General features: G+C 37.7%; 1 protein-coding gene across 5 annotated transcripts in view; it reads left to right on the forward strand.

Moving 5' to 3' along the window:
- MCM8 (minichromosome maintenance 8 homologous recombination repair factor) overlaps nt 1-26,403 on the forward strand; it is a 57,364-nt gene that overhangs the window by 5,038 nt on the left and 25,923 nt on the right. For all 5 annotated transcript variants that reach the window (XM_069547945.1, XM_069547949.1, XM_069547946.1 and 2 more), the window contains exons 4-13: nt 334-416; nt 820-969; nt 2,253-2,356; nt 3,131-3,329; nt 8,709-8,794; nt 14,241-14,392; nt 14,645-14,840; nt 18,461-18,491; nt 19,021-19,161; nt 21,783-21,924. In XM_069547945.1, the coding sequence (XP_069404046.1) occupies nt 334-416; nt 820-969; nt 2,253-2,356; nt 3,131-3,329; nt 8,709-8,794; nt 14,241-14,392; nt 14,645-14,840; nt 18,461-18,491; nt 19,021-19,161; nt 21,783-21,924 (1,284 nt within the window). The remainder of the gene's footprint in view (nt 1-333; nt 417-819; nt 970-2,252; nt 2,357-3,130; nt 3,330-8,708; nt 8,795-14,240; nt 14,393-14,644; nt 14,841-18,460; nt 18,492-19,020; nt 19,162-21,782; nt 21,925-26,403) is intronic.

The raw sequence follows: 26,403 nt of genomic DNA on the forward strand, positions 1-26,403 counted from the left end.
GAAATAAGAGTTTAGTCTGTGTGCTAAACTTTGGTTCTATCAGGTAAACTATTTGTACTAGTAGGTCTTACTAGGTGTCACATTTCATTGTAAAGATTTTCAGATATTGGTGGTTTTAGAGCTACTTTCTGTCTGCATTTCAGATTTTGCAAACCTGAACTTGTTTTAGAATCTTAAGTTTACATTTTATACCAATTCTAATCTAAATGTAATCAGAATGCAGTGATTATAAGCCATCTACCATGTATATAAATAGTATTTCTTCTGCTTCATGAAAAATATGCTTGTACATTTGTGATTACTATTAGTCTGATGTCATATTTGTTGGATTAGTTTACAGTGACAGCATGCCTTTTATTGAGAAGATTGAAGCATTTGAAAGTTTTTTCACTGAGCGTATTGAGTTATATGATAAGGTAAGGTTCTTGTGCAACAGAGCTACTAGTCCACCTTTATGTGTCATCTTATTGAGCAGTGTATTTGAGGTGCTAGTAATATAGACAGTGGACTGCCTTGGCCCAGCTACCAGCTTCCCACTTATCAGCAGTGTGGACATTGGTGAATTACTTACTTTCTTTGTGCCTTAGTTTTCTCATCTATTATTAGAGTATAATAGTATTAATACCTACCTCAAAGGGTTGTTAAGTAGCATAAGTAATTTAATATATTTTAAATACTAGAACTGTGCTTGGCACAAAACATAGAATACTTATTATCACCATATTAACATCATATGCTTTCTCATAGTGTGTGATTGAATGCTCATGATAATTCACTTTGAAAAAGCAATCCTTATTTTTATATCTTAATGTTTTATAGGATGAAATAGAAAGAAAGGGAAGTATTTTGGTGGATTTTAAAGAACTGACAAATGATGATGAAATAACTAAACTGATACCAAATATAGCAAATGAATTAAGGGATATACCTGAGAAAACCCTGGCTTGCATGGGTCTGGCAATACATCAGGTAAATGTTTATTTTGTGACTTTTGTTAAACTTTCAAAGGAAGATTTCACAGTAACAGTACCTTCTCATAGACTGTTAATTTTTACCAACAGACTTTTGCTAGAACTGAAAGGTTGCAGTCTGGTTAGAGGCAGACTTCATATGTGTGGGGTTGCTTTATAATGGGTCTTAAAGTGTTATTGAGGACTGGGCGTAGAGCAGAGGAGGTCAGGGTATCCGAATGAGGGTTCATTACGAAGGTTCATCACAAAATATGTACACTGCTAGTGACGTAAGACTGGGAACCTTGACTGTCTCAGACTCCTCTTGTTCATTAGTTCATATCTAAATTACCACATCCTTTCACTTTTATTTCTAAAGTGTCTCTTAAATCCACCTCTTTTCCATCTTTACAGTCTCTTTCATCTTTCCTTAATGGTTGCCATACATGGTAGAACATGGTTTGTCCTTGGAAACCATGGTGACTGTTTCCTGCCAAATGACACCCAAACCCTTTATGTGGCATTGAAAGCCTTCCATAACGTAGTTCAACTTCTCTTCCCACTCTCCATTTACTACCATCCAGCTAAACTGAGCTCCCTCTAGGATTCTCTGAGTCCTTCACCTCTTACACATGCTGTCCATTTGGCATAGAATGCCCCTTGCCTCACATATCCAAATGTCTTGGGTCTAACTCAGTTATGACTCTGTGAAACCTTTTCATGACTCCTTTTCAAAACTCATATAGTTTTTTGGTCTGTATATCTTTATGGTAACAATTACAGCTGTGTATTCACATCTCATTTTTTTCAGAGATGAGCCATTTTTTTTCTGGGATGAGCCATTTTTTTCATGGCAGCATGCTGCTTTGTACACAAGTAGGTGGTAAATTTTTATTTTACTTAATGTCAAATGCCAAGAAAGTAAGTATTGGTTATTTCAGAAGTCATCTTTATTTCTTTATCTTAACATTGAATTTGAAGAAGTAGAAAGTATTTTTTCACCAGAATACATCTAGAATGTATAGCTTTGGGGGCTACTGTAAGGACTTTTAATACTAGGTTTAGTTGAGACAGAAAGTAGCAGACTTTCTGTCAGTCCAGGGACAACAAAGCCCCAGGTAAAACATAATCCACTATAAAATAATTGATCTTAATTAAATATCATAATTTTAAAGGGCAGTTAGAGTTCTGTTAATCTCTCTGAACTGTTTATATTCTAAACTTCATATTCTCTATAAAAGAGTTCTGCTTCAAGAGGATATCTTATTAAGTAACTCTTAAGTAAATGTCTATCTTGTTTAGGTATTAACTAAGGACCTCGAAAGGCATGCAGCTGAGTTACAAGCCCAAGAAGGATTGTCTCGAAATGGGGAAACAGTGGTTAATGTGCCACACATTCACGCAAGGTGAAGAATTTGCTGGTATTAAAGTATTATAACAATCAGGCACTGAAGCCTATTTAAGAATGAGAACCTCATTTTATAAAGTCAAAGAAATTAGTAAAAAGGGTATATGACTTTATTGCTAACTCAGTGGTTATCACACCCAAGTGAACATGCTGAATTTAAAGAGACCATGATAGAAATAACCTTTTCTGCCCAAACAAGTGGATATGTGAGCCTGCAAATTTTTGTGTTAACTTTGGATATGTGCCTATCAAGACTCTGCTGTTTACATTTAATAATCCCTATAATACACTAAGTGGTGTAATTAAATTTTGTTCAAGTTATTAGATTTCTATTAAACACAGAACAAATGGACTTTTTTCTTGAATTTATCTGTATTGTATTACAAGATTTTAAATTCACATTAGAAGAGATGAATAAGGTGATCATCAGGTATTTTTGTTTTGTTTTTCCCCAGAATTTAAAAAAGACATTTCCTAATACTGCTTGAAAAAGAAGTTAGAAACTCAAAAATTGCTGAATCTGAGACTTTCCCTTTGGCATTATGTTTTCCTTTTCCCATAGAGAACAGCCAGTGGGACAAGAGTAAAAGGGAAGATTTAATGTCTTTTATTTTTAAGAATGATTTAATACTTGTAAAATTCCTGATATATGGGGTGATATGGTTTGGGAATTCCATAATTGCTTCTAAAAGGAACTTGTGAAAATACAGACAACCTCAACTTTCTGCTCACTGTAAGTTCATAGTAAATACATTCCTATTTTTGTTTTTAGGGTGTATAATTATGAGCCGCTGACACAGCTGAAGAATGTCCGAGCAAATTACTATGGAAAATACATTGCTCTGAGAGGAACAGTGGTTCGAGTCAGTAATACAAAGCCTCTTTGTACCAAGATGGCTTTTCTTTGTGCTGCATGTGGAGAAATTCAGAGTTTTTCTCTTCCAGATGGAAAATATAATCTTCCCACAAAGGTGATATCACGTTCTTTAACTACTTCATTATTTTTAAAAGTATAATTTATTCATTTATTTGGCTGTATCAGTTAGCTGCAGCAGTTGCGGCATGCGAGATCTTTATTGCATCATGAATTGCATGGCAGTGCGTCATGAAGTGCAGGCTCCAGATCACGGCAGGCTCAGTAGTTGTGGAGCATAGGCTTATTAATTGCCCTGCGGCACGTGGGATCTTAGTTCCCTGACTAGGAATCAAACCCACATCCTGTGCATTGCAAGGCGAATTCTTAACCATTGACCATCAGGGGAGTCCCGACTACTTCCTTCTTTACCTTGATAAAGAAGACAAATCAGTTTATGGAAACCATTTCCCAGTGTTTCTAAATACAGAGCTTACTTTTGTTATTTTTGGTTTTTAAATTATAAAATACTTCAGGGTACGGAAAATAAAGAAATGGAACATCTGTATTCATCACTTTTTACATTTTGCCAGCACCAGATATATCTTGAAAGATACATAAAGCATTACTGGTGTAACTTTAGTCTCTTTTTTACCCCTTGCTTGTCCCATTCCCACAGACAGCCACTATCTTGAAGTTAACATGTATTCTTTATGTTCATTTTTTAATAGTTTGACTTAATAGGTACATGTATTGCTTTCTTCCCTTTATTTTGCTGTTTGAAAGCGATGTGTTCTTTTTGTTAAACTATAGATTTTTAAAACTACAGAAAAATGTATAGAACAATGTAACTAATATCTGTATAGCACCATTATGAGTTGGCAAATATTTAGCTAATTTTTTTTAACAAAAAATGTTAAGTATTATAAAGTCTCTTTGTTTCTCTCTGCAGTTCCATTAAACTTGTTCTACCCCTGGAGCCACTATTCTGAAATCAGCATGTATTCTTCAAATCTACATTTAAATATTTGATTATATATGTATATGTATAGGATTTGTTTTGTTTACATAAGTGATATTTTGAAGGTAGCAAATTGCTACCTTTTTTTCACTTGGTTATTTTGGAGTTCTACCTGGTTTTTTTTATTATTATTATTGGAGTACAGTTGCTCTATAGGATTGTGTTTCTGCTGTACAACATCATGCATCAGCTGTTTGTATACATAGATCCCTTCCACTCCTCATGCCTGTCTTGATACATATCTAATTCTTTTCATTTACAGAGTGGAGTAAATGAATAGTCACTGTTTATCCATTCTGCTGGCAGACATGGTGCTGTTTCCAGTTTTTCACTGTTACAAATGATGCTGCTGAGAACGTTCTTATACATGTCTCCTTAGCAGAGAAATTCCTCAGTTATATGATATGCTTAATTTTAACTTTTTAGGTTGTAGCCAAAGTACTTTCTTTCCAGAATGTTGGTCCCAACTTAAACCCCTTCTAGTAGTATGAATACTACTGAAGTTCAGTTCAGTTCAGTCGCTCAGTTGTGTCTGACTCTTTGTGACCCCATGAATTGCAGCACGCCAGGCCTCCCTGTCCATCACCATCCCCCGGAGTTCACTCAGACTCATGTCCATCGAGTCAGTGATGCCATCCAGCCATCTCATCCTCTGTCGTCCCCTTCTCCTCCTCCTGCCAATCCCTCCCAGCATCAGAGTCTTTTCCAATGAGTCAACTCTTCGCATGAGGTGGCCAAAGTACTGGAGTTTCAGCTTCAGCATCATTCCTTCCAAAGAAATCCCAGGGTTGATCTCCTTCAGAATGGACTGGTTGGATCTCCTTGCAGTCCAAGGGATTCTCAAGAGTCTTCTCCATCACCACAGTTCAAAAGCATCAATTCTTTGGTGCTCAGCTTTCTTCACAGTCCAACTCTCACATCCATACATGACCACAGGAGAAACCATAGCCTTGACTAGACGGACCTTAGTCAGCAAAGTAATTGTCTCTGCCTTTCAGTATGCTATCTAGGTTGGTCACAACTTTTCTTTCAAGGAGTAAGTGTCTTTTAATTTCATGGCTGCAGTCACCATCTGCAGTGGTTTTGGAGCCCAAAAAAATAAAGTCTGACACTGTTTCCACTGTTTCCCCATCTATTTGCCATGAAGTGATGGGAGCAGATGCCATGATCTTCATTTTCTGAATGTTGAGCTTTAAGCCAACTTTTTCACTCTCCACTTTGACTTTCATCAAGAGGCTTTTTAGTTTCTCTTCGCTTTCTGCCATAAGGGTGGTGTCATAGGCTGTTATAATTTCCCCATATTTTCATTAACACTTAGTATTGTTTTTTTTTTATTTTTGCCAGACTGATGGGTATAAAATGGTATTTCATTTTTAATATGAATGTCTATGATTTCTGTTACATTTGAGCATCTTTTCACATGTTTTTGGCCATTTGGTTACTTTATTGAATTTTGTTTTAATTTCTGTTCATTTTTCTGTTTATACTATTGATAGAAGTTTTTATGAATTTTAGATATTGAACAGGGTCCCCTCATAGTTCAGTTGGTAGAGAATCTGTCTGCAGTGCAGGAGATCCTGGTTTGATTGCTGGGTCAGGAAGATCCACTGGAGAAAAGATAGGCTACCCATTCCAGTATTTTTGGGCTTCCTTGTGACTCAGCTGGTAAAGAATCACCTGCAATGTGGGAGACCTGGGTTCAATCCCTGGGTTGGGAAGATGCCCTTTGATTTCTACATTATAAATATTTTCTCCCAGTCTTTAGTTTATCTTTAACTTTGTGGTACATTTTTTGTTTTAGAGTTTTACATTTTGACATAGTTAAATTGATCAGTCTTTTTCCTTTGTTACATTTTATGCATGGTTTAAGAAGGGCCCTTCACTCAAGCATTATAAGCATCGTTCTTACATTTTCTTCCAATACATTTAAATTTTAATTTTATTCTTTTTTTTAACACCAAAAACATTTTGTATTGGCATATAGCCAATTCACAATGTTGTGATAGTTTCAGGTGAACAGCAAAGGGACTCATCCATACACACACACACCTCTCCATTCTCCCCCAAACCCTCCTTCCATCCAGGCTGCCACATAACATTGAGCAGAGTTCCATGTGCTATATAATAGGTCTTTCTTGGTTATTCATTTTAAATACAGCAGTGCGTACATGACCTTCCCAAAGTCCCTAACTGTCCCTTCCACCTGGCAACCATAAGTTTGTTTTCTAAGTCTGTGAATCTCTTTTCTGTTTTATAAGTAAATTCATTTGTATCATTTCTTTTTAGATTCCATGTGTAAGGAGTATCATATGATATTTCTCCTTTTCTGTCTGACTTACTTCACTCAGTATGACACTCTTTAGGTCTGTTTATGTTGCTACAAATGGCCTTATTTCATTCTTTTTAATGGCTGAGTACTACTCCATTGTATGTATGTACCACATTTTCATCCATTCTTCTGTCAATGGACATTTAGGTTGCTTCCATGTTTTAGCTATTGTAAACAGTGCTGCAATGAACCTTGAAGTTCATGTATCTTTTCAGGCCATGTTTTTCTTCTTCCAGTACTTCTAAGTCTTGTATTTTCTATTTAGATCTTTTGTCCATCTGAAATTTAACTTTGTGAATGACATTAAGCTAAGGATCTAATTTTATTCTTTTAGGTGAAAACCCAGTTGTCACCATTTCTACATTAATCCTTCTGTTTCTACTGATGTGTAATATGTCATCTGTAGTACACTGTACTCCTGTAGACACATGAATTTTTTTGTATTGTTTTGTATTTCTGTTCCTATACCAGATCTACATGGTCGTATTTACATGACCTTATCAAAACTTCTAATAAGGTAGGGAGACTTGCCATACCTATTTTTGTTTTCCAGAGTTGCCTTTACCATCCTTAGACTTTAATAAGTTTAGCATTAATTACATTTTTACTCAAATTGAAATTCCTAAGGCTTCCTTCTCTTGTAGGAAGAACAGAATGTGTTCAGCTATTGGTTCTGAATAATCAATAGTGTTGATAAATATGTGGCATCTACTGTTTGGGCTTAAGATTCAGGACTGCCTTTAAGTCAGAGAGGTCAGGTTTTTCTTAAATTTTATTTTTGGGGCCATGCCATGCAGCTTGTAGAATCTTAATTTCCCGAACAGGGATTGGACCCAAGACCTTGGAGTGAAAGTACAGAGTCTTAACTGCTAGATCACCAGAGAATTCCATGGCAAGGCCAGAATTTAAATCCTAATTTAAATCAGATATTTTCTATAAATATTATTTGACCAAGGTATTTCCATGCCCTATAATATAGTAGGTAGAAATGCTAACTTGTTATTCATGTGTCTGAACTTAAGTGAATCAAAGTGATCAGAAAGATGGTTGTTCCAGGTGGTCTCTGTTTTAGTCACTATTGCTGCATAACTAATCACCATAGTGACTCAAAATAACAATCATTTTATTATTTCACATGGTTTCTGTAGGTTGAGTTTGGAAGAACTGGTTGTCTTGGTATTTCTAAGTCCTGATCTCTTATGAAGCTGGATGGAACAGCAAGGGACTGGAGTGGCTGGGTGCTGGCCAGCATCTCTTCTCTATATCATCTTTCTGTGTGGGCTGGTTTTGGCTTCTCACACACAGTATAGTTGCTCAGGACACTCATTCTGCTCACATGACTGCTGATAGCTTCAAGAGGCAGAGCTCCAGCTGACGGCAGGAATGGCTTTGCCTCTTTTGAGGCAGCCTCTGAAGTCAAGCAGCATCACTTCTGTCACATTCAGTTGGTTTCAAAGTGAGTCACAAGCCTGTCCACATTCCAGGAGAGGGAAATTAGACTCCAACTCTTAATAGGGGAGTGGCAAGGTTCTGGAAAGGTTTGAGGGGAGATATTACAACCATATTTGGAAAACACAGTTTGCCACAGTCTCTGTATTTATAAATGCATCTTGAGGTACTTAAGTGATTTATGAAAATAAATGATTCATGAAAACTTGAACACTGACTTACATGTTGAGGACTGCCTGTGTGGTACAATAAAAATATTATATTTAATACTATACAAACAGTGCAGAAAAAGATTAGATAGGAGAACTGGGGATTAAAGAAGACCAAGAAAGGCTTTTGAAAAAGAGAAGATTGGGGCTGGGTATGTGGGACTGGATATAAGGGAATGTTCAAGGATTGGGACACTACTTGAATACAAAGGAAGGAATAAGTGCTTGGTGTGAGAGGCATGTAAGAAGCCTTGCATACCCACAGCAGAAAGAATAAGAGCAGTAATCAAGAGAGACCAGGTGAAAAAGTGCCTCAAAAACAGAATCAGTAATAGAAGGAAATAGATCATTGCAGCTTTTAGCTCATCTTACTTTAATACTGTTCTGGGATCAACTTTTAAACATACTAAATGAAGCATTTTAACTTGAATTTTCCTGAGATATGATTATAATTTAGCAAAATTTAAGTGTGAATTAATTTTGTTGCAGTGTCCTGTGCCAGCATGTCGAGGGAAGTCATTTACGGCTCTTCCTAGCTCTCCTCTCACAGTTACGATGGACTGGCAGTCAATCAAGTAAGCAATCAGACTATTAAATAAAAGGCAGGTTTTAGAGCTCTCATACTGCCAAGTAAATTTACAGTATTCCTATATTATACTTTGATTCTTATGTGTAGATAGTAATAAAGTATAAAAGGTTTATTTGGTGAAGAGTTATGTGTTGAAGTGATAATTATCTTTATTTGAGATTTGTTTTCTATCAGATTCCAGAAAGGATTTGATGTGCAAGTATTTTGTCATTTTGCTACTGAGAAATTATATCTCATTTATGTGACTCACTGAACTGGATTTGCATACAAGCAAAGCTGTATGACAGACTGCAGTCTGTGGGGTCACAAAAGTCAGACATGACTTGGCAAGTAAACAACAACAGTGTTTCATTCCATAATGAAGATATTTTAGAAATAATATTGTTTTCAAGTTTTAAAATAGAGACTCCCTTAGAAATAAATATTTCATTTTATGTTCACACCATTCATGAGACATTTTACTGAATAGGTATTTTAAAAAACTTGGTTTTTTTTTTTGAAAGTCAGATTTTTCTGTACGTGTGTATATTTTTAGTCTAAGTTTATCCCATTTTTTGGCTATAGTCCCATAACTCATCCCTGAATACAATGTAATGGATAGCTTTGAAGTCAGAGTGCTATCCAGGAAACTTCTAAGAACATGGGGAAAAAGTGAAATAAATTGCTACTAAGCCCTGTCCTAGCTTGACCTCCTTCTGCCCTGTAAAAACCAAGACCAAGGTATATAGTAATCAATTGTGCACTATGCTGAGATCTTTACAAACACAGCATTTTATAGAAGACGAAATGTTTAAAACTCTTTAGTGTGATCATGTACCTTGTGAATGGGGAAGCCTGGTTTCCAGCCTGTGTCTATAGTACTTTCACCACTGAAGAGGGTAGTGAGGGCCTCAAAGGTGCTATGAGGTCCACATAGATCCATGGAAGATCCAGTGATTTAATTATATTATTATGGCTCTTAAGTGATTTTAAAGTCTCTGTTTTCAGGTAAAAATAGCAGACTAAAAATAGGCTTAAGTATTTTAACTGAATTTGAATGATCATCTCCTAATATTAGGAAATCAAACTTAGGGGTAGACGATTGAGAAAAAGAGGACATTTAAATCCTTTTTGTGGGTTTTTAAAAGGTATTACTCAAGTTCATTTTAAATGAGTCAGTTATAGTAAAACTTTGTTAATGGAATATTAGCTTACATGATAGTTGTTTTAGTCTGTTGATAAAATCATTTTTTGCCCTAGAAGAAAGCCTGCCTTCCTGCCATATATAGTAAATTCAGTTTCATTTTTTTCTGAGCCTTAGTTTGGATGTCCATAAGGAATTAAATTATAGTTTTTCAGCTAGCATTGAAACGTTTGGATGCATCAGGGTGACAGTTTTATAGTGTATATCAGAATCAGAAGCAGTGCCAGTTCTAGGAGTTCATCTGATGAAGACAGTCACAACACTTGCAGAAATTACTTGCTGAAGGTACGTTTTCACAGTGTTGATGACCAAAAATGGAGAATAGCCTAAACATCTCAAGAAAATATTATAAGAAGGATGGTACAGGAAATTATTGTATAGCCACTAATTATGATGATGTAGGAGAGTGTTTCGAAATGACATCCAGAAATGTTTACACTAAATTTAGTGATAAAGCAGGTCACAGAATGTTTTCTACTATTAACATATAATACTGACTTTATTTATTTATCTTTTAACAACACTGGTAAATAAGACATGTTGAGAGCATACTGTTTGGGAAGTGAGACGAGGGTGATTGTTATTTTCTTCTTTTTGTTTATCTGTGTTCTTAAGTTTTTCCAAAGGTGACATAGAAATAAGTGTTCTTTTAATAAGAAAAGTCTAAAATACTTTTTTTAAAGCAAGGTGATCTTAGCATGTTTGTGTCATTCTGATACTTCTCATTGCAGTTCACCAGGATTTTTTAAAAAATGAATTAATTTAGTTTTGGCTGTGCTTGGGGTTTCTCTAGTTGTGACTAGAGAAGGCTACTCTCTAGTTGTACTGTATGGGCTTTTCATTTCGGTGGCTTCTCTTATTGCAGAGCATGGATTCTAGGCATACAGGCTTCAGTAGTTGTGGCACGTGGGCTTAGTAGTTGTGGCTCATGGGCTCTAGAGCATGGGCTCAGTAGTTGTGGTCCACAGGCTGAGTTGCCCTGTGGCATGAGGGATCTTCCTGGACCAGGGATTAAACCCGTGTACCCTACATTGGCAGGTGAGTTCTTAACCACTGGACCACCAGGGAAGTCCCAGTTTGGCAGTTTTTAAATGTGCTTTGAGAGTGAAGGTAGTGGGTAACTGTGCAGTAGGGTTTGTGCTTATATTCATCATGTAAGTGATTAAAAGGTTTTAAAATAATGCATATTAAATGTTTTTAAAAACTTAATCAACATAAAAGGTCACAGTTCCTACAACTTCTTGTTGCCTTATACATAATTCTAGATAGCATTATCATATCTCTCTTTTCACGTTACTCATCCACACTGTGGGCCAAGGACATTACAGACATGGTGAGAGGGTAACAGGCAGGAAGGCCAGGGGTCTCCAAATGGAGGAAATAGGCTGCAAGTGTCAGACATTTTTATCTCTCTTAAGTGGCAGGAGGAAACAAACTAGCAATATTTTTTTCCTTCTCTATACAAATTTAAAAGGAGGTTTCTCTTATAATACTGTATTGCCATAATGACACCTGGTTTCACCTGAAGTTAACTATACTCAAACCTTGAGTTAACCAATGCATTTTTCTTATGGAAATGTTTGTCTTAAGCTATGTTAATGTACTATGCATTTACCCCAAACACTGTCTTCAAGTTCTGCCTAATAGCTCAGAACCTACTTGACAAACCAGTATGTTATACTCAAGACATTGTTCCCCTAATCTATGTAAATGAAAGTATTTGTATGGTAATCTGCCCTTCTACAAGATTCGAGTCAATCGTTTTATGGCCCTGGATGAATTGTCTGGTGCCAAGATTATCCCAAAATACATTTTATGAATGAGGGGCCTGGTGCCATTTTGAGTTTTAAGACATTCCTTTCTGTCATTAACAAGACTGCTAGTGACTGTATAACATCCAGCTGAAGACTAGCAGGGGGGTACTCTTTTCTGCCTCCTTCTGATGCCTATGTCAGAAGCTTTCTCTATTTTCTTTATACTGTAATAAAACTTTATTACACAAAAGCTCTGAGCGATCAAGCCTCGTCTCTGGCCCCTGATTGAATTCTTCTCCTCCAGAGGCCAAGAATCCCGGCGTCTTTTCATGGGTCAACAACAACCTTTGGATGCTGCTTTCCTTTCTTCCCCTTCTACCTTTGGACTTTTTTCAGCTAAAATGTTACTTTTAAATTGTCTAGGTTTGCTTCTGTTTCCTAATCAGAATTATCTGTCATGTTTTATTTATAGGTCATATCTGATAAAACCAACAAACAGCACTTATATTTTTAAGGATAATGTAAATATTGTTAAACAAAGAATCAACTCAGGTGATCAGATGCCAAGAGAAGGAAATGTAATTTGTGATTGGGTTGAGTTGTTTTGTTGGTTTTCTTCCCCCCTTAAAGGAACATGACCCAAGCGTCAAAATCAAAATGGATTATCTTTGGGACTTCCCTGTTGGTCCAGTGGTTAAGAATCTGCCTTCCAATGCAGGGAGCGTGGGTTTGATCCCTAGTCAGAGAACTAAGATCCCACATGCTATGGGACAGCTAAGCCCGTGGGCCACCACTACTGAGCCCATGTGCCACAACTAAGATACAGCCAAACAAATTTTTTTTTAAAAGAGAGAATGTTTTTTAAAAATGGATTATCTTTTCTCGTGCTTCACTGAATTATCCCATATTTTAACATGCTCCATATTTGGACTTTAACCTTGTTGCTTAGCACTTTTCCAACTCTTTGTAATCTTTTTATCTATAGTGTTCTGGAAAAGTTTGAGTCTATCTGATCACGTCTTCATCCTGCTTGACACTCTCTTCCACTCTAGAATATCTCCTGTTTTCTCTCTTTGTTCTTCCTGTCAGGTTCATCCATTCAGTTGCTTGTCCTTCACCCTTGCCTTTTTTTTTTTTTTAATATTTATTTATTTAACTGCACTGGGTCTTATTTGTGGCACATAGGATCTTTGTTGTGGTGCCCAGGGTTCTCGAGGCACCAGGGCTTCTCTCTAGTTGTGGCACTTGGGCTGTAGAACACAGAGGCTCAGCAGTTGCAGCAGGCAAGTTCTCTAGTTTTGCATGTGGGCTTAGTTGCTCCGAGGCCTGGGATGGAACCCACATCCCCCGAATTGCAAGACGGATTCTTAACCACTGGACCACCTGGGAATCCCCCCACCCTTTGTTTTCTTTATGCTCTTCTCTAGATTTCTTTGTTTTTTTGCTTGTATCCCTTCTGTAAATGTTTGCTTTTTATATACGTCTTTAACTTTCCTGATTTCACAGTTGTGTTTTCCAATAGTTTCTTTTTTATAGCAGCTTATTCTTGTTTTATGAAGGTAATGTTTTCTCAGAAACTATTAGCTTATTTTTTTTAATGCTCTTCTCCTTTTTGAATTGTTGCCATTTTATCCTCAAATATCTGATGAGGAATGAGAAATTTGAAGTAGGTAGGGTAGGTTCCCTTTGCTATTTCTTAGGTAGGAGTTCTTCTTCAAAAAGCCTCATCACTGGTTTTGACTGTCAGATTTTGCTTTATGAATGTGTTTTTTAATTTGATTTGGGCTCCTCAGGTGCCAGAATGAGAAGCCTTATGTCGGAGCTCTGACTACCCTCTGGACACTTTAGCTTCCTTCACAGAGTAGATGGTCTGTTTCCTTGGAACAGTGCTCTGGTTTTGTTGGGTGGGGAAGCCTGATGGCTTTGGTTGGTGCCCTCATTCTTCTACCTTCCTGTCTACCCACCTTCCAAATGATTTCTGAATAGCTGTTCAGTGGCTTGCTTTCAGTTGATTATCCTGTTTTGTTTCGACCATCCACTCCCGGTTTTCATTCTTGCCAGGTCCAACTTAGAAGGCTCTCTGGGGCTGAGAACATTGGCTCCTACTTCTCTTATACTTGTGTAAATTTTTCCTGTGTGTGTTCTGGAATTTATCATATCTTATCCATAAATACTTTCCCATTTTCTATTTTCTAAAATTTCATATCTCTTACTTGTTGATGGCACCTCCGCACAACCCCAAATTTCCCTTCACTCTTTTAGTGACTGTCATCTTAGTGCACATTTTGATGGGAAGGTAGGCTAATGCATGTGCCTATTCTGCTGTCTTTAATTGGAAATTGCCGAAGTAGTTTTAGATATACTGTTGAACCTTTTTAAACTAAAGAAATGCCCTTTATCTAGCTTGGCACCATGTGGACCCTGAATAATTAATATGTTGAAGAAGTAACCTAGAGTCAGTATAAGTACTGACTGAAAACTGTTTAACTTTTTAGAATACAGGAGTTGATGTCTGATGATCAGCGAGAAGCAGGTCGGATTCCACGAACAATAGAATGTGAGCTTGTTCATGATCTCGTGGATAGCTGTGTCCCAGGAGACACAGTGACTATCACTGGAGTTGTCAAAGTCTCCAATGCTGAGGAAGGTATGGTATAATTTTCCTCAATTTGACTGTCTCTCAGTAGTTTGTCAGCATTCATCTTTTCCCTTTTAAAGATATTTCTGAATTTCCAGTAATTTAAAGAACTCCTTGATTCTTATATAGGTGAAACTTTTCCTCTAAAATCAAGGTTTATTTAGTAATATAACTTAGCATGCCTTTCTTTTACATGCTACTTGAATCTGTAGGGAAAATGAAAATACCAATTACTGTATTTTTGTACTTTGAAATTTACAGGTTCTCGAAATAAGAATGACAAATGCATGTTCCTTTTGTACATTGAAGCAAATTCTGTTAGCAATAACAAAGGACAGAAAACAAAGGCTTCCGAGGATGGATGTAAGCATGGAGCATTGATGGAGTTCTCACTTAAAGACCTTTATGCCATCCAGGAGATTCAGTCTGAAGAAAACCTGTTTAAACTCATTGTCAAGTATGTATGAGATTATCTCAAGTTCTGTTTTATCATTTACATTTTGGGGGTGCTTTTGACTACCAGTAATTGAAAACCAGTCAAAATGGTTGCAAATTGCAATTCATTAGACATCTTTAGTGGAGAAGGCAATGGCACCCCACTCCAGTACTCTTGCCTGGAGAATCCCATGGATGGAGGAGCCTGGTAGGCTGCAGTCCATGAGGTCGCTAAGAGTTGGACATGACTGAGCGACTTCACTTTGACTTTTCACTTTCATGCATTGGAGAAGGAAATGGCAACCCACTCCAGTATTATTGCCTGGAGAATCCCAGGGACGGGGGAGCCTGGTGGGCTGCCATCTATGGAGTCGCACAGAGTCGGACACAACTGAAACAACTTAGCAACAGCAGCAGCAGACATCTTTAGACCTGTGCAGCCAAGTTACTGAAAGAAGGAGACTAAAGGTGAACTGTGTACATAATATTTAAAGAAGGGACAAAATTTCATATTCATATTTGAACTGAAATTTCATATTCAGTTCAAAGAATTAGAATACATAAGGCCATATATGAATATATGAAGTATTAGGTTGAATATAAAGAAGTATTTTCCATTCATCAATTGTATAATCCTATTCAAACAAAAAGGGCAAGGTGGAAGAGATAGAATTCAGCTATTTACTCATTTTTGTATAACCTGTGAGCTAAGATTGGTTTTTATGTTTTTCCATGACTGAAGAAAATCGAAAGAATATTTCATGACACAAAATTACACGAAAGTCAGATTTTGCTGTCCACAAATTAACTTTTATTGGAACATAGCCACACTCGTTCATTTACATAGTATCTGACTGCTTTTGAGCTACAGTGACAGAGTTGAGTAGATGTGATAGAGACGGGTCACAGATATTTTCTGTTTGTACCTTTACAAATAAGATTGCTGATCTCTAGTTGAAACAATAAGGAAAATTTACTATCTCACATTAACTGGTTACTCAACAGAAGAGTCATGGAATTCCAAAGTAATTTCAATTAGATGTATGTAGAGGGTTGTTTGTTTACTTTTAGAAAGCAAGAAAGAGAGTCACATAGAAGTCACTTACTACTGAGAAGTATTTCAGAATAGTTTTTATTTCTGTTATTATCCTACAATAGAGAAGAAACAATGTAGAGGTACTTTTGCTTTAGTGGTTACAGACGTTTTTAGGGAGATATAAACCGAAGTTAGAGTCTTGTTTCAGCCACTTCTGGTTGTAATCTGGGGCATTTAATTTCTGCTTCATTTTTATCTTCTAAAATAGAAATAATAATACCTGCCTCAGAATGTTGTTGTAAAGATTAAATGAGATTTCATTATATACTTAACATGGTTAACACAATGTGCTGCTATTTTGGCAGTTTTTTGGATAATTTTGAAGAAATAGAAAATGAGAGACTGAATAGTAGATGTACCAAACAGAGGTCAAGACCTGAGATTTTGAAGTACATTGTATTAGAAAAATTGATCTTGTCGTTTAGCCTTTGGACTCTAGGAGAATTTGACACTTTTTTCTGCCTTTAATATGTTAATTAGCAAGCTGGGAAAAGTATAGTTTCCTAGAGGGCTGTTTGTTCTTAAACCCTCAAAGATATCCTTTGAATAGATAGCCATCCAAACCCATCCTGGTAGATAGGGTTCCCTGAGCTAGGGAGACTCTGGTGATCTGGTGGTAAGTGGTGGAGTGATGAGTGGTCTGTAGCAGGTGACCACGGAACTCCCTGGTTGAGGACCAAAACACCTCTTTGGCATCTGTTACCAATTAAAATAACAGTGAACATGTGCAGTGGTCCTTTTTCTGCCATACTTAATGAAGTACTTATGTTAGTATAAAAAACTTGGATTTCTTCCTACAGTTTGCTTTTACCTTTTAGTTCTAAATTTAGAATTTTTCATGGCTCTCCATTTGTTCATCTTGCAGGGATTGGCAAACTAGGAAAGCTGCCTATTTTGGTAAATAAAGTTTTATTAGAACACAGCCCTACCCATTAATTTGCAAATTATTGATTGTTGCTTTGATGAAAGTTGGGTAGTTATGACCCAGATAGTAAAAGTGAAACTATTTATTTTCTGGCTCTTTATGAAAAAGGTTGTCAACCCTTCAGTTCAGTTCAGCTCAGTCCAGTCGCTCAATCGTGTCTGACTCTTTGTGACCCCATGAACCACAGCACGCCAGGCCTCCCTGTCCATCACCAAATCCGGAGTCCACCCAAACCCATGTCCATTGAGTTGGTGATACCATCCAACCATCTCATCCTCTGTCGTCCCCTTCTCCTCCTGCCCTCAATCTTTCCCAGCATCAAAGTCTTTTCCAGTGAGTCAGCTCTTCGCATCAGGTGGCCAAAGTATTGGAGTTTCAGCTTCAACATCAGTCCTTTCAATGAAAACTCAGGACTGATCTCCTTTAGGATGGACTGGTTGGATCCCCTTGTCAACCCTTGCTAGATTAACAAATGGAAGCCTTTGAGAAGAGAATGGAGAAGACAAATAGAAGGCTGTTTTAGTTTAGGTTCCTTCAGAAACAATGATTTGCATAAGTGTGGTTTATCTGGGAGATTCCCCCCAGAAATACTGAAAGGGGAATGAGAAAGTGAGAGAGAGAAGGGAGGCAATCAGTGTCTGGTGACTTAATGAAGGCTTAGTCTTTTCTGAGGCCTCTGGGACACTTGGTTTAAGACCTAGCCTCAGTAATTTTCCATTTAAGGGTCTAGATTTGGAGCCGCTCCTGAGAATATTAGACATGCCAGCACTTCTGTTCTGCCCAGCCTGCCTGCTGCTAATCCTTCTGCAGCCATAGAAAGCCTTTTGGCACACAGATGCAGTTAGTTGCTTGGTAGGAGGTGAGCAGTGATTTGCAGGAGGATGCTGAACAGTGATTGCCAAGGGGGAATGGCAGGATACCAACTTTGTGTTTACATATATTAACAGAGATAAAATGTTTCAGAATTTATTCCTGATTGATTTATCCCTGTCCTTTTTGTTCCTGTTTATACAACTGACAGATGTGAGATACTTCTTTATATTAAATATAATACTTCATATGTTCATATATGACCTTGTTTATTCTGATTCTTTGAACTGAAAAAATGAAATTTTATTCTTTCTTTAAATATTGTGTACTCAGTTCACCCTTTAGTCTCCTTTCAATGACTTGGCTACACAAGTCTATAAAGATGTCTATTCATATAAAAGATAATTCTTTACCCTAAAGTATTAGTGTGCAGAATAACCCATACTCATGATTATGATTTTTTTTTTTTTGGCCGTGCCACACGGCATGCAGAATCTTAGTTCCCCAACCAGGGATCAGACCCCTGATGTGGTATCTTCACCACTGAACTGCCAGGGAAGTCCCTATGATGCATTTTATAGGCTAGTAATGGAAATGCTTTATAAGTATCCTGTCTCCCTTACACAGACCCAGTTTCTAAAGTATTCTTCTCTTTATAGATTCATCAAGAATTTTGATAAATTTATTGTTAGAATAAAGTTTCTTGAGCTGTTTGGTACTAAGTAAAGTAACTTAAGTAGATTGTAAAGTAGATCTTCTTTATCACCTGAAAATGTGAGTTAGGATTTATAAATCGTATTCTGTTTTTCAGCTCGCTTTGCCCTGTCATTTTTGGTCATGAAGTAAGTATTTTACTTCATTTTACTCAAAAATACATAGATTTAGCAAAAATAGAATATAAAGATTTTGCAAAAATAGTAATTTCTGTTGGCCCGTTATTCATAGTTTAATATGAATCATTATTCTCCATAAATAAATGATGTGAGAGAGAAACCACAGTCCCTTGTAAGACAGAGCTTCCTACCAATTAGAGTTAATAGGAATGGACTTCTTTTAAACTGACTCTGGACACAGTAGATGGTAAAGCAGGAGCTAACAAATACTTCTCAGCTTTGTGGAATAGATTCAATGCCTGGCAAGGTAGGTCTTCACTCGGTGACTTTTACGATACCTTATTTTATATGCTTTCTAATCATTTACATTAAAGAAGTGTATTTTTAGAGTTTTCGTAGGAAAATAGAAAAGCAAAATGCAATCATTTAAAAAAAAAAAATCCCCACACGAATGTTGTAAATACAGGAGGAGCACCCCTTTTGCTAGTCATCTTTGTTTTTCTTTCTTGTTTTCCCTCTCTCTTCTTTCACATTTGAGCTTGTTAAAGCAGGTTTGGCATTAGCACTCTTTGGAGGAAGCCAGAAATATGCAGATGACAAAAACAGAATTCCAATTCGAGGAGACCCCCATGTCCTTGTTGTTGGAGACCCAGGCTTGGGAAAAAGTCAGATGCTACAGGTAGGAAATCAGATATTTAGGATCTGACCTTTTGCTTACAAAATAGTCTCCTGTCACACAGGCTGTACAAGCATACTGCTCTGTTAAGATGTCAGCTATTGTCTTTTTTTAAATATTTATTTATTTAATTTATTTGGCTGCACTAGGTCTTAGTTATGACATTGGGTATGTGGGATCTTTAGATGCAGCATGCAGGATCCAGTTCCTTGACCAAGGATTTAACTCGGGGGCCCCCCTCCGCTGCACTGGGAGGATGAAGTCTTAGCCACTGGACCACCAGAGAAGTCCCTCTAACCTTTTTTTGTATCCAGCATTGCTTTACCAGTCTTTATTGTTGTGACCTCACCTATGAATAGAATAGTTCAAAAAAGTAAAGCAGGCTCACCCAATATCTCTTTATACAACCATATAAACACTGAATTAGGCTTTAAGAATAGTCTGATAAATATGATAGGTCAATCCTGTCCATCTCCACTGCTTCTCTCTGAGTCTAAAATAAGGAAATTCCCATGACCAATATGTTGTTCGTCCCTACGATTTTAGTTGTGCCTATCAGAGTCTAGTAGTTCTCCCCGTGCTGCCCTAGAAGGTGCAGCCTTTGGAATGCTTGTGCTTGGAGTGACACCTGCCAAGCCAATGTAAGAATGGTTAGGAACCCTATCACTATCAGCTTTGGAGCTTTTTGAAAATACTGTGGCCTTCCCCGGTATTAAGAATTAAGAATCTCTTGAATAAGGGTCTTAGCATCTACATGTTTATAACCACAGGTGATTCTGAAGTGCAGCCAGAATTGAAAACTCTGGTCTTCTCATTGTATTATAAACCTACTGTCCATCAGAATCATTATTCCCTATGGCTGGGTGTTAGTTATTTATTTTTGTTCTATTCATTTAAAGTTTCATATAAATCACAGCTAGTTTATTGTGTTACAAGCTACCTGGGTGGTACCTGGAAAGGGACTTTGGGAACGCTAGTTATGTTGTTTCTTGATATAGATGTCAGTTGCATGGAAATTTGTTGAACTGTACAGTTATAGGTACTATCATTATGTACATTATATTTAAATAAGAAGTATACTTCAAAAAATCACTGTTATTATTTTAATTTCTAATCAGATATTTTAAAAATCCTGTGTTTTCATATTTTGTTTGTTTTGGCCAGTTGGGCCAACTTGTTTTTATTCTGTTCTGAACCCTTGCTGCAGGCCTGATAACTGAGACACAGAGTATCCAGTTATAGGTGAAACAGAGTAGATGGTAAAAATGAAAACAGTATACTTAGGTAAGGTATGCTGGTAAAAGTGTGTGTGGGAATCTGAATTTCATATAAGTCTGCTAGCCCCATTAAGCCAAGGGTTTTAAAAATTAGGCTAATACTAACAGTTATGATGGAGAAGACTCTTGAGAGCCCCTTGGACTGTAAGGAGATCCAGCCAGTCCATCCTAAAGTAGATCAGTCATGGGTGTTCATTGGAAGGACTGATGTTGAAGCTGAGACTCCAGTACTTGGCCACCTGATACAAAGGGCTGACTTATTGGAAAAGACCCTGATGCTGGGAAAGATTGAAGGTAGGAGGAGAAGGGGACGACAGAGGATGAGATGGTTGGATGGCATCACCGACTCAATGGACATGAGTTTGGGTGAACTCTGGGAGTTGGTGATGGACAGGGAGGCCTGGCATGCTGTGGTTCATGGGGTCGCAAAGAGTCGGACATGAATGAGTGACTGAACTGAGCAGTTATGAGTTGTTTATATTTTTAAACTATTTTCCTCCGACCACTTAGTAAGCCAACATATTCTCAAACTAACAACTGAGGAATTACAAGTAACAAAAATAATGATAGCTACCATTTATTTAGCTAGGCACCAAAGCTTCACTTAGGTTGTGTGCTATATCAGTCCAGAGCACACTGTTGACATAGTAAGGTAAGCACTGCCTGCTAGGGCTATGAGGTGCACAGAGGTGTACAGTGGCCTTGCACGAGGCACATATTATATGCCATGTACCAGGTTAAGTGCCTTGCATATATGATCTCATTTAACCTTCAAGACAGTATGTAATAAAACATAAGGAAGCTGAGGTTTCAAGAGAGGTTCAAGAGCAGCACCACCAGTAGGTACATGATAGAGCCAAGACCTGTTTAAATAGGCCTGCCTGACTCCAGAGGTCCATGCTTTTAGCTGTTGCACTACTTAACTACTTTTCTGTGTATTGTTACCTTGTTTGAAGGTGAACACTATTAAGCCATTTTATTACCTGGTGTTTAAAGAAGCACTGGGGTTTCTGAAACTAAAATTAGTACTGACATATTTGCTATTATAACTTGACATGAAGCATAAGTTACAATTGTGTATTCATATGAACATAGACTTTAGAATCAGGCTGCTTGGGTTTGATTTAATCCTAACCTCACACCTTCATAGCTGTGTGAGTTACTCTCTTCAAACCTTAGTTCTACATCAGTAGCAGGTGTATAATACTGAATAATACTCTTACTGTGGTGGTGAAGATTGTATGGGAAAGCTTTTAGAAGAATGACTGGCATATAGCTAATGCTTGTGAGCCACTACTGTATTATTTCCCTTTTACTTTGACTCTTTTAAACTCTCCATTTCTTTAGGCAGTATGCAGTGTTGCTCCACGTGGTGTGTATGTTTGTGGTAATACCACAACCACTTCTGGTTTGACTGTAACTCTTTCAAAAGATAGTTCCTCTGGAGATTTTGCTTTGGAAGCTGGTGCCCTGGTACTTGGTGATCAAGGTAAGAGGCTAAAGAAGATACTAATAATAATTCTGGGGGTTTTTTAAAGTCTTTTCTTTTTCAATTACTTTCTTTACATTCTGTTCCAAGAGTCATTTGGACAGCACTTTCCCAACCAGTGAGTTGAGAATGAGTGCCAAAAGAACTAGAAATACCCATCTCATTGTTTTGTGTTTTCAGGATATGACAAATAGCTTTTCTAAGAAATCTAGTTGGAAGGCTCAGCAGGAAGAGATGGACAGTTGGGCTTTGCTGCCTGTTTCTCTTTGTGATGTTTTAACCCTGTTGGGAAAACATGTACCTATGTATGTGTCAGGCAGTGTGTACCCAGATTCTAGTCCAGCTGAGATCATTCCTTCCAGTTTGCCAGCAATGTCACATTTCTAAATCCAGTGACTGTCAGCCATGTTTGGCACAGCTGATCACTGCATCAATGGAATACTTTATCTCCTTGGTTTCTAGGACACTGCACTCTGCTGATTTTCTTCTTACTTTACTCACTGTTGAGTCTGTCTTTACTTGTTCTTCATCTTCCCAACCTCTTAACTGGCTGGCTCCTCAGAGTACTTAGTTTTTGTAGTATTTCCTTGTCAGCCTGTACTCTTCTGCTTCGTTATTTTATCTAGTTTCATGGCTCTTCACCTACCTATATGATGAAGTTTTCCTGATTTATGTTTCTTCTCCCTTGAACTCCAGGCATATATATTCCTTTGCCTATGCAGTGTCTTTGCAACTTTCTCAAACCTAGCATGTCCAAAGCCAAAATCTTGATCTTTCCCTCTCAGTAAATGACAGTTCCATCCTTCTATTTGGTTATATCAGGAAACATGAAGACATTCTTGATTTCTTTTCTCATACCTCACATCCAGGCTGTCAGCAGACTTTGTTTGCTCTACCTTCTAGATACCACTTAACCACTGCTGCTGCACCATCATCTCTCACATGGCTTATTACTGTGATCTCCTAATTGGCATGCCTGTGACCACCCTTGCTCTTTCTATTGTTTGTAACAAGGCAGAGCAATCCCATTAAAACTTAGATCACATTGTTCTTCCATTTAGAACCCTCTAGTGCCTTCCCATCTCACTTGGTGAAAGCCAGGTTTGATAGTGACACAGATGCCCTTTAATCACCATTTCATATTCTGGCCTTTAATCACCTCTTTTGCCTCATTATCTACCCTTTTCTTTACTGTTATTACCTCTTCTCCAGCTACATAGGCCTCCTTGCTATACCTTGAAGTATAGCACCAGCACTCCAGGCATGTCATGTTCCCACATCACAGTCTTTGTACTTTGGAACCTTCTTACTTCAGATAGTCTGCAGGGCTCTTTCAATTTTTTTGTTAGAAAGACCCCAGTGTGACCTTCCCTTAACAACACATTTTACACAGTAATCCCCACCCTCACTGACCCTGTTCTCCTTATCCTACTCTACGTCTCTTGCGAGAGCACTTTTTACCTACTCATATACCATATGGTTTACTTTTTTTTGTTGTCTGCCTCCAACACTGAACAGAATGTAACCTTCACAGCAAGGACAGAGAATTTTGTCTTTGCAGTGTTATATCCACATGCCTAGAATATAGTGTTGTTGTTTAGTCGATAAGTCATGTCCAATTATTTTCTACCCTATGGACTGCAGCACGCCAGGCTCCTCTGTCTTCCACTGTCTCCAGGAGTTTGCTTAAATTCATGTCCACTGAATTGGTGATGCTATCTAACCACCTTGTCCTCTGCCACTCATTCTCCTGCCTTCAATCCCAGCATCAGCTCTTTGCATTAGGTGGCCAGAGTATTGGAGCTTCAGCAACAGTGCTTCCAATGAATATTCAGGACTGATTTCCTTTAGGATTGGCTGGTTTGATCTCCTTGCAGTCCAAGGGACTCTCAAGAATCTTCTCTAGCACCACAGTTTGAAAGTATCAATTCTTTGGCATTCAGCTTTCTCTATGTTCCAGCTCTCACATCTGTACATGACTACTGGAAAAACAATAGCTTTGACTATACAAACCTTTGTTGGCAAAGTGATGTCTTTGCTTTTTAATACACTGTCTAGGTTTGTCATAGCTTTCCTTCTAGGGAGCAAGCATCTTTTAATTTCATGGCTGCAGTTACAGTCTGCAGTGACTTTGGAGCCCAAGAAAATAAAATCTGTCAGTGTGTGTGTGTGTGTGTGTGTGTGTGTGTGTGTTAGTAGCTCATTTGGGTCTGACTATTAGGGACCCCATGGACTGTAGCCTGCCAGGCTCCTCTGTCCATGGGATTCTCCATGCAAGAGTACTAGAGTGGGTTGCCACTTCCTCCTCCAGGGATCTTCGAGACCCAGAGATTGAACCCATGTCTCTTAGGTCTCCTGCATTGGCAAGCAGGTTCTTTACTATCTGAGCCATTAGGGAAGCCCTAAAATCTGTCACTGCTTCTACTTTTTCTCCCATTTGCCATGAAGTGATGGGACCAGATGCCATGATCTTAGTTTTTTGAATCTTGAGTTAAGCTGGCTTTTTCACTCTCCTCTTTCACCCTCATCAGGAAGCTCTTTAGTTCCTTTCTACTTTCTGTCACTGGAGTGGCATCATCCACATATCTTGAGGTTGTTGATATTTCTCCCAGTAATCTTGATTCCAGCTTGTGAATCATCCAGCCTGGCATTTCACATTCTGTACTCTGCATATAAGTTAAATAAGCAGGGTGATAGTGTACCGTCTTGTTGTACTCCTTTCCCAGTTTTGAACCAATTTTTTGTTCTGTGTTTGGTTCTAACTGTTGCTTCTTGACGTGCATACCGGTTTCTTAGGAGACAGGTAATTTGGTCTGATATTCCCATCTCTTTAAGAATCTTCCACATTTTGTTGTAATCCACACAATCAAAGGCTTTAGCTAAGTCAATTAAGCAGAAATAAATGTTTTTCTGGAACTCTCTTGCTTTTTCCATGGTCCAAGAATATTGACAATTTGATCTCTGGTTCCTCTGCCTTTTCTAAATCCAGCTTGTACATCTGGAAGTTCTCAGTTTATGTACTGCTAAAGGCTAGTTTGAAGGATTTTGAGCATAACCTTACTACCAAGTGAAATGAAGGCAATTGTACGATAGTTTGAACATTCTTTGGCATTGACCTTCTTTGGGGTTGGAATGAAAACTGACCTTTTTCCAGCCCTGTGGCCACTGATGAGATTTCCAAATTTGCTGGCATATTGAGTGTAGCACTTTAACAGCATCATCTTTTAGGCTTTGAAACAGCTCAACTGGAATTCCATCAACTCCACTAGCTTTGTTTTTAGTAATTCTTTCTCAGGGCTGCTTGACTTCACACTCCAGGATGTCTGGCTCTAGGTGAGTGATAATACCATCATGGTTATCCAGGTTATTAAGACCTTTTTGTATAATTCTTTTGTGTATTCTTGCCACCTCTTATAAAAAGCATTTAGTAAATATTTGATGAATTCATAAATTCTAAAACATTTCCCTGGTTATTGTATAGCTCATTAGAAGTGACAGTATTTTTACTAAGTTAGCAGGTAAAGAAAATAAACAGGAAGAGGCTACTCAGACGGTAAAGAATGTATCTGCAATGCAGGATACCTAGGTTTGATCCCTGGATCAGGAAGACCTCCTGGAGAAGGAAATAGCAACCCACTCCAGTATTTTTCCTAGAAATGCCATGGACAGAAGAGCATGGCGGGCTACAGTCTACAGGGTTGCAAAGAGTCAGACAACTGAGCAACTAACACTTTCACACTTTGTTAAACTGTTAGATCTTCCATTAAAAAGAATTTGAAGGTGGTACAATGTTTAGCTGTGCAGATCGCTAATGGGATTTAAGATGCAGTGTTAAAATTCCATGGCCATCTCTTTCAAATCTATGTAGATAAGCCAAGCATTATGATGGTAAAAATATCATGGTAAAAATATATATAACTGTTAAAATACAAAAGAATATTAGTCAACAGAGACCAGATTCTAGAAACAAATATAATCCTACCAAATAATAAATAGGATCCTACTAAAATCTTTACTGAAGGCTTTCAGGGGAAAAAATGAGAAATAGAGCTGTTTTATATTTCCCTTCTTCAATATCTGATGAAATGACCAAAAAATTGTTTGAAAACAAGCAACAAGATATATCAATTGTAGACAAACTAGCAACAGCTTAAAACGTTCATAATTTAAACTTTATGCTTTAAAACCAGGGACTGGCAAACTTTAGTCCACAGATCAACCCACTTTCAGCCTGTTTTAGTGTAGTCCACAAGCTATTTTATTTTTTTTAATCTTTTTTTACTTTTCGTTTTTTTTTTTGTTTGACGACATTGGGTCTTCATTGCCTCCTGAGGGCTTTCTCTAGTTGCCGCAAGCAGGGGCTACATTTTAGTTGTGGTGTGAGGGCTTCTCATTGCGGTGGCTTCTCTTGTTGCAGAGCACAGGGTATGTGGGTTTCAGTAGTTGTGGTGTGTCGGCACAAGCTATTTTAAAGGACTG

The sequence above is a fragment of the Ovis canadensis genome, chromosome 13, assembly GCF_042477335.2.
Source record: "Ovis canadensis isolate MfBH-ARS-UI-01 breed Bighorn chromosome 13, ARS-UI_OviCan_v2, whole genome shotgun sequence".
Classification (NCBI taxonomy): Eukaryota; Metazoa; Chordata; class Mammalia; order Artiodactyla; family Bovidae; genus Ovis; species Ovis canadensis.